Raw genomic sequence first — 8,709 nt, 5'->3', positions numbered from 1 at the left:
GAAGGTAATTAATAAGGAAGGAAGGTAATAAGGAAGGAAGGTAATAAAGAAGGAAGGTAGGTAATGAGACCCTCTCTAGCTAACATCATTTCCCATCATCCTCCCCCAGAACTTTAAAACCCTACTTTTTTTCCCTAAAGTCACATTTGTCTATGAGTTCCATTTATCTTCCTTCTCTACTTAGAGCAGACAAAACAGTCTCCCAAGTCCCAGCCCAACTGTCTGAGTTATATAAGGATGTGGCATTTGGAGGCACTAGGGGTCTGTCTTTGAGAAAAACCTGTCCAAAGTGCATTTTAATGGGTTTATAAAGTTTCCCTCTGAAACCAGATCTGTAGAGTGATGGGGAGCAATTAACAATGAACTTGAGGCCCAGACACTAGACAGATACTAGATAACAGGGCTCTGAACTCTTCTAAATGGCTGATTGCGCTGACAACACACACTGTACAAATACAAAGGCTTGACCAATTAGCAACCTCAGCTGCTCAGTGTGATGTTTGCTTTGTTGGACTCAAATTAAAAAAAAAATTGGCCTTGTACTCAGGTGAAAACCAGGAATGCAGTGGCTCATTCCTGCTCCCCCAGCAGCTCCAATCCTGTTTTCTCTGCTGTTCTATGTTATCAAAATATAACAGGAATAAGGGGAAGTTCTGGCTTTCAGAACAAATTTAGCAACTGGAAGCTTCTCACAATACCAGTGGCAACAGGCCACTTTTTTTTTTTCTTAAATCAGATGAGATGGCTGAACATAATCATTCTGAATTCCCTTGGAGTGGTGGGAGAACATAAGTTAGATCTGAGTTTGAATCCTGCTATGATCCAACTATGTAACCTTAAATCATTTAAAGAACCTCACTAGGCCTCATTTTTTTATATTTAATTTTATGTGTCTGTGCCTAAGGGTGTGTATATGTACCACATATGTGCAGGCACCTGCAAAGGTCAAATCCCTTGGAACAAGAGTTACAGATGGTTATGCTGAGACTCAACCCAAGTTCTCTACAAGAGCAGGAAGTGCTTTTAACTGCTGAGCCATCTCTCCAGCCCCTCATTTTCTTTTCTTAACCATACCCTAAATGTTAACAATTGCACCCTGAAAACCCGTTGGAAGAATTCAAAGAAGATAAATGTATGCAGATCATTCAACAGAAATGTCATGACTACCTTGGAAGCTGGGAGTGGAGAACTATGGTGCACAGGCTATGGGCAGTTTCATTATGTGGAGTGTTCTGAGAAACATGGAAGGGTCACTGCTCCCTGAAGTGTCAACGTCCTTGACCAGACTGATGGACATATGTAACTTACTGTGTACTTAAAAGAATAAATGGAAAAAAAACAAAAAAAGCCAGGCAGTGGTGGCGCACGCCTTTAATCCCAGCACTTGGGAGGCAGAGGCAGGCAGATTTCTGAGTTTGAGGTCAGCCTGGTCTACAGAGTGAGTTTCAAGACAACCAGGGCTACACAGAGAAACCCTGTCTCAAAGAACCTTAGAGAGAGAGAGAGAGAGAGAGAGAGAGAGAGAGAGAGAGAGAGAGAGAGAGAATAAATGAGTTCCAGGATAGTTTTCAAAAGAAAATAAAGAGATGGAGACATAGCTCAGAGTAGCATGCCAAAGGGTACCCCAGAAACAGAGAAAGTAAAAATGGGGCTGTAGGTGATATAGTATGAGTTTAGTGCACAGCCTTGGCTTCAATCACCAACATCAGAAAGAGGTGAGAGAAGGAGGGAGAGAGGAAGGGAGGCAGAGAGAGGAAGGGGAGGTGTTAAATAGCAAAGAACCAGAGCTCTCTACCTCTAATATGGGGACAATTCCTCCAAAAGTAAGGTGCCTTTCAATTCCACAATATAGAACCAAATGGCACCAAAGAGCTGGCTAGTCTAGATGTTCATCTAGATCAAAGTATAGGCTCCGGGTATGACTGTGGCACTGAGTACACGCAGCACACTGCCCAAATTGTTTCCTACCAAAAGATAGCTAAAGCTACATAGCTTTAAAGACCCCTCACCTCTTCCAATTAAAACTTCTGTTCATGCTAAAAATCTTTACCTGCAGATTTGGGGCAACCGTCTGAGATAGTCAAGGCTGCCTCCAAGGGGCTGCAGAAGCAGGTGCTGGAATGGCAACTGGACAAACACTCGCTGAACACGGAGTTGGAGGAGTTAGAGAGGGATCCAGAAGCCCCATCGCTTAGCTCATAAAACCCTACAAGGAAAAGGAAGGTCGAAATTAGGATCCTATCAAGCAATAACACACACTTATGTTAAAAGACAAGAAGCTGATATATCAAAGAAAAGGAAAGCTCATTTTTGTCTCAGGTTCTTTGTTGGGGGGGGTCACACAAATGGTGGATTTCTATACATAAAATTAAATATATGGCTTTATTTCAATTATTCCTTAGAGAAGGCAAAAATCACATAACAGTAGGGGCAGTTCAAAGTTCCTCTCATCCTTTCTGCCCCACCTTTAAAGGTGTGAAAAAAGGAACCCACATCTGCCAGACTCTCAGCTTTATCAGGAATGTTTTAGAGGAGTAACTAATTTCTCTGGGTACGGTTGTGGACTATAGCTCATGCCTATAATCCCAGCACTCAGAAGGTTGAAGAAGGAGGACAAGAGTGGATTCAAGGTCAACCTGGGCTACAAAAACAAAAAAGCTCTGAAGTAAATAGTAAATATAAGAAAAAAAGAAATTTAAGGAGCCAAATGGCTTAAAAGAAGAAGGGGAAACTGCAGCAATCTCAGGAAGCTGAAGTGTGACTAATTTTCTAGCCCAGATCTGACTTTCTCAGGTTTCAAAGGAGGTCTGTTTGCTTTTCCAGAAATCTCAACAGAAGTTTTAAACTCGAGGAACATTGGGTAGCTCAACCTTATTATTGAAAATTTTATATAGGCTGAATTTACTTCCCCCTTGAGCAAATGAATGGTAGGCTACTTTTCTATTGTTTTCACACTGGAAACAAACACCAGAGCCATTTGCTAGGGTGTCTCCCTAGTGCAGGATTCGGTGCCAATGACGCTCGCTCACCTGAGCTAGGCCGGCTGTCTGTCTCCAGGTGCTCTTCAGATGTCTTTTCCACATCCAGTCTCAGGTCACTTATCTGCTTGTCAAGTTCTTGCAACTGATTCAACAAACCGGCATCTCTTCTCCTCAAGCAATTCTGATCAGGGAGAAGCAGGGAAAGGAAAAAAAAAAAATGGGCACATAGTGACAAAACCTGAAAGTCCTCCGACTGTCTAATTGTCACCAAGCCCTTTTTGATCAAATGCTACTGCATAATCAGAAGGCAAGGCATGCCCTCTATCTTTAGATCTTTCTCAAATTTTTTGGTGATGCAAAGTTTTTTTCATTAAATATAATAATAGGGTTGTAGCATGGCTCATGGATAAAAATGCTTGCTGTCCAAGCCTGGTCGTCTGAATTCAGTCCCCTGAACTCACATTAGAAGGAGAGAACCAACCCCTGACTTTTGTCCTCAGACCTCCACAGCAGTGATGTGGCACACCATTGCACTCATTTGCATACACTAAACACACAATAGTAAATTTTAAATATATATGTGGCTGAGTTGTAGCTCCTTGGTAGATAGCTTGGCTAGTGAGCTTGTGTTCAATGCCTGGTACTGTAAGAATGGAAAAGATTTGTTTTTAGCTTTTAGTAATCTACACAAACTGTGACTTTTTAAAGGTAAGGGCAAAGAATTTTGAATCATCTGGTGTACAGCCAGTTTAAAGAAAATCCTTCACAGTAGGCTCTTGAAGTCAAAGTAACAGATTTTCTACATTACACTCTAATCTTTCTTAGGTGAGGTTTTCTGGCCAAATGTCATGGCCTACAGAATTTTGTTTTCTATTAGTTGCTTAGTGGGGCTTAATCAGTCTTAAGGCCTTTGAAAGCGAGAAATTAATACTAATAGCCAGTGCCAAGTATAATGTGAGCTGGCAGAATCCAAAACCCTCCAGGGAAAGCCCATCAAGATTTGAACTCAGCTTGGGTTTCCCAAGGTGACAGACTGGTTGTGCTAACTCACACTGCCATCTAGTGCTCCCAATTGCTGGAAAAGCAAAAGAACGCAAAAGGCATCTGGTTTAAATCAAGAATGCCAAGTCTACAAATGAAAATAGTACCATAAACATTGACTGGAGTGGAATTCTCCTGACACACGGCCTTGCTCCCCCGAAGCAGACAATAGGAATGCGCCACTAACGATCTTGAGATTCGGGAAGACAAAAAGGTGCTATTGTACAAGACAATGCCGAAATGTAAACGACCAGTCACAACCAGAAAGAACTGGCTCAAATTCACGTACATACAATTCTGTTCCATTACCAAAGAAACAGTGAAAATGCCAAACAGACCTATTGCACAAACCACAGAACACATTCTTACAAAATAGATACACGGAAATATCTAGTTCTTGCTCGTGTCCTGTGACTTTTAAAAGCTTGGAGATGTAAGCCATATGCTTGTGTGCAAAAACTGAATTTCATTAGCAAAAATGAAATAAAAGCACTTTGATGCTCAATAGCTACACAAATAATCTAGAAAACGGTACTACAAGAAAACACGTGACAACCCACATCACTTTCAGAGGGCCATTATCTAGCTTAAGTAGTCTCATACAACATGCTAGGATAAGAATCTTTTTGCTGTTTCCAAAACTACATTTTGAGGTCACTGAAACAAAGCTGCCGCCATTATTTTGAGGCAGCATCAAAAGCTGTTCTCAACACATGAAGGTCCAAAGTTCTTTTTCTTCCTTGCTAATGAAGACTACACAGAACGACTGAGACAGTGACAGAAATCCAATAAGATAAATACTCCCAGCGAGCAGGTTCTCTCTTCTCCCACCTCCACCACCAACCACTGCTGGCGGACCGGATAAAAGAGGAGGGGGCAGGCTCTCCTGCCAAATTGCCAGTATTTGCACCTAGTTTTAGCAGCCTTATACAAAGGACTTCTATTTAAAACTAAGTACTAGCCGAGGCGAAAGAGACTTGCTGGAGAGAGAGCATCGGGTAGGGCATGGCTCCCAGCAGGAGCTTCGCCATAACCGTAAAAACTCAATGTTGGACAGTTAGGCAGGCAACAAGCCTCGTCCTCGCTTTTGTGCGCCCCCACGGGGGGAGGAGGGGGACGGATAACCAGGGAGACCACAAGGCGAAATGGCATTTTAAAGTGGGGGTTGCAAACCTCTGAGGAAAGGGGCATACAGTAGCCTAACTTTCAGGCTGGAACCAAGGGACTCCAAGAATTCCAAATTCAGAATAGAAGAGCAGCCACCCCTCCCCGCAATCCGCCAGCTCCTCAGGTGACACAAAGCAAGCATCCGCCAGCAACGCGTGGAAGTCACGCGCGGCGGGCATCCGCGACACCAGGGGGGCAGGGAAAATCGAGAAGGGGGTCACGTCGCGGCCAGGGAGCCCACGGCCAGAGGTCACCAGCCCCCCCTCCAGCCAGGCCACCGGCCACCACCTACCAACTGCCTCCGCAGCAGCAAGATGTTCTCTTCCAAGAACTTCTCCTCCAGGCGGCTGCGCTGCGCCGCGTCTCCCCGCAGCTCCCCGGCGCGCGGCGCGACGGTCCCCACGGCCCCGGAGCATCGTAGCGCACCGCGCACCAGCAGCTCCTGGCGTTGCCGCAGGTACCCCAGCTCCGCCAGCCCCGCCAGCGTGGCCTCCTGGCGCTCGCGGGTGCGCTGCCGCTCCGTGTCCGCCTCGCCCCTCTCCCGCCAGCGCCCCTCGGCCTCCGCGCCCCGGCCGGGGCTCAGCGGCTCGGGCTCGCGCGCTGCGTCGGGCTTCATGACCCCCCGAGGCCCGGCCAACCCGGGAGCAGCAGTATGCGCTAGGGCCCCGGCCGCGAGCTCATGCTCCCCGCACTCGCATCCCGCGCTGCTCCAGTCTGCGGCCCCGCAGCTGATAACGCCCCGGCCACCCTACGTCACTCCGAGCCCCGCCACCCGCCTGCTCGCCCGCCCGCCGCCGCCGCCTCCTCCGCCGGCTCGCGGCAATCAGCTCCTGTCAGGCGCCGGAGCCGCCCGCGCCCCGCCCCGGCCCCGCCCCGGCTCCGCACCCCCTTTTTTAGGTCGGACCGCACCGCGGTCCCCTTGGCGCCGATTGGCTCGGCTCCATCTCCGGAGGCCGTGGCGGGCTCGGGCCGAGCATCTTGTTACAGCCAGCCCCGAGGGCCGGTCCGCAGGCGCCGTGGCTTTGGGCTCCCGGGACAACTTTCTGAAACTTAACCCCTTCTTCACGCGTCCACGCTCCGAGTCCTCTTCCTTGGCTCTGGGTTTCTTCATCCCAAGCTAATGTCCACTCGGTACTCAAAACACCATTTCTGTGGATTTGGGTTTGGAGGTCGCCTTTGTGTTAAACTCTATTTTGTAACTGGAAGGGAAAAAAAAAAACGAACAAGGACATTGTTCTAGAACTCTTTTTGTTTTAGTTTTTCAACGGAAGCTTTGCTGTAGGAAGCATTTCAAGTCTTACAGAAGGATGCTGTTGTGAGGCCAGCGGTTGCATCAATTCCTACAAAAGCCCAGACTTTATGAGGGGTGGCATGTGAGCACCTAGGGGTTGGGTTTTTACTGTTCCTTAGCTTCTGTTCACTAGAGCCCTGACTCCGAATCCAGACTATCTGAATCTGATTCCTGTTTCATCCACGAGTAGCAAGTTAAGTGCCCTCTCTTTGTGCCTCCGTTTACCCAATAGTAAAATGGAGCTAACAGACTGGCCTACTCTAAGAATTACAGTGGCAAATGGCATATAATACATATGAGGTGGTCCAGCACATAAATCTTAAATAGTTATTGCTTTCCGAGAGGCGGAGGTGGCACATGCTTTTAGTCCCAGCACTCGGTAGAGGCAGGCGGATATCAGGGTAGAGGACAGAGAGAGAACGTTATTGTGCTCATGGGTCCTCCTCGCCCCATCCCACCCCACTGCACCCCCGCCCAGGGGAATTTTTTTTAAAAGTTCCTCTAAAGTACCATTCCGGATTTGACCTTGTGTCCTTGGGTATTTCAGTGGCACAGGGATCTATCTGGAAATGCCACTAACTGGCTTATGGGGCTACACTAGCTGGCTTATGGGGCTACACTTCATGCCTCTTAAAAGCGTTGTATCCAAGCACCTCAGAAATTAAATTTATCGAGTCACAATTTGAGAAAGTTAAGACAAAGAGTTATATGAAGGAACACATTTCAGGTCATGATTTCAGAATTTTACACCTTTGTCCAGCTGTTAACTCCAGCAAGGAATTCTCTCCCTTTTTACCCTCTGTGTGGCCCAATCTTCCAAGATCAATTCGTTCATGTCCCATGCCCCTTGTCCCCTCCCCCCGCCCCCCCACAACCAGTTAACTCCATGAGTGTCTGGTCCTTCTCACACAATATTGTCTGGCTCTCTTTCTGGGCACACACAGTCTGTGTATTTAGGTGTTCCTTGTGTATCTTCTCTCCAGCTACTTCACCCTGAATGCAGGGACTGATTTAATACCCTCATAGTGCCAGTGCTCTCACTCAGTACAAGGCCTAGAAGCATGCCACTGATAATTACCAGAGGAGACTCCAGAGGATGCCGGTTAGTTAGAAATTGTTCTTCTATTAGCATACTTTTAAACTCAATAGTTCCCACTTAATCTCTACAACAAATAGAATTAAGTTGACCTTTACCAAGAAGACACACAAAAAAGCAAGCACTTCCTTACCACCCACTCACACCCGTTATTCTTCCCCCCACCTCCACCTCCCTCCACCCCCCTACCCCCCACAGACATAAAAGGGAAGACAGCCTTGGTTCGTTAATTAGTATAATATAAAAATGAAACCATATTCAGGTGTTCCCACCTGTACAAAGTCTACAGGACACATGTTCTTTATGCCCACTGTGTGCCAAACACTGCCAGTTTCAGGAAGACAAATTTAGAATAACGTCTTGCCTTACATGACACAGGCCACTCTCCCAAGTCCTCCGCCATTGTTCTGTTCTATTCATTTCTAAACAGACCTCTTGATTTCTAGTTCTGTATTACGTTCCTTCTGGCTGGGTAGACCTTGCTATTGTGGCCTGTGCTATGTCACACATTGACAACTATATTTATATAGTTGAAGGTGGAGGAAGCTGAAATGTGTTTTTACACACTGCTAATAAATCTTGTTACAGCTGACAGACAAGTCGCTGTGTCTCCAAACTTCTCCACCTTCCCACCTCCCCCCAACACACACACATCCTGCTCCCCCACCAAATGCCCCTTTAGGCTGGCCTGTTAGGCCAAAGCAAGCCATTTGTCATAGCAGCTTGTTCATTTCTGTGAAAAAGTGTTCCCAACAAGTTTAAATATTAAAACTAATGTATGCAAAGGGTTCCGCCAATAAAATGGCCACAGATTGGGGTAGAAGGAGGCTATGCTTTCCAAAGTATCCATTACACATTAGTAAGTAATGCTGTTCATTCAGATGCCAATTAAAACAAACTTCGGCTGTCAAATGGAGTTCGAAGCAAGGAGCTCAATGCTGTAATTGTTTTTCCAGGAAAATTCCCAATGTCATCAGATTAAGTGTGACTGGCCTGGTTGCCCCTGTTCTCTTCTAAAGCTAAATAGCCAAATATTCTCCTTTCTAGTTTAGTTTGCTGGATTTTCTTGATTCTTGATGTCTGTGTTTCGTTTGTAGGTAACAAGAAGGCTGTGGCCAGTAGTCAACCATGGT

General features: G+C 46.4%; 1 protein-coding gene across 2 annotated transcripts in view; it reads right to left on the bottom strand.

Moving 5' to 3' along the window:
• The window catches only part of Dact1 (dishevelled binding antagonist of beta catenin 1), a 10,956-nt gene extending 5,057 nt beyond the window's left edge, over window positions 1-5,899 (bottom strand). For both annotated transcript variants that reach the window (XM_028789907.1, XM_028789915.1), the window contains exons 1-3: window positions 5,482-5,899; window positions 3,030-3,162; window positions 2,051-2,206 (exon numbers count right to left, since the gene is read on the bottom strand). In XM_028789907.1, the coding sequence (XP_028645740.1) occupies window positions 2,051-2,206; window positions 3,030-3,162; window positions 5,482-5,805 (613 nt within the window). In that variant the 5' untranslated portion in view covers window positions 5,806-5,899. The remainder of the gene's footprint in view (window positions 1-2,050; window positions 2,207-3,029; window positions 3,163-5,481) is intronic.
• Between the last annotated feature and the right edge of the window lie 2,810 nt (window positions 5,900-8,709).

Source organism: Grammomys surdaster, unplaced genomic scaffold (genome assembly GCF_004785775.1).
Source record: "Grammomys surdaster isolate TR1022 unplaced genomic scaffold, NIH_TR_1.0 127, whole genome shotgun sequence".
NCBI classification, from domain to species: Eukaryota; Metazoa; Chordata; class Mammalia; order Rodentia; family Muridae; genus Grammomys; species Grammomys surdaster.
The sequence above is the reverse complement of the archived record's forward strand: the minus strand, read 5'-3'. Positions and strand labels throughout refer to the sequence as shown.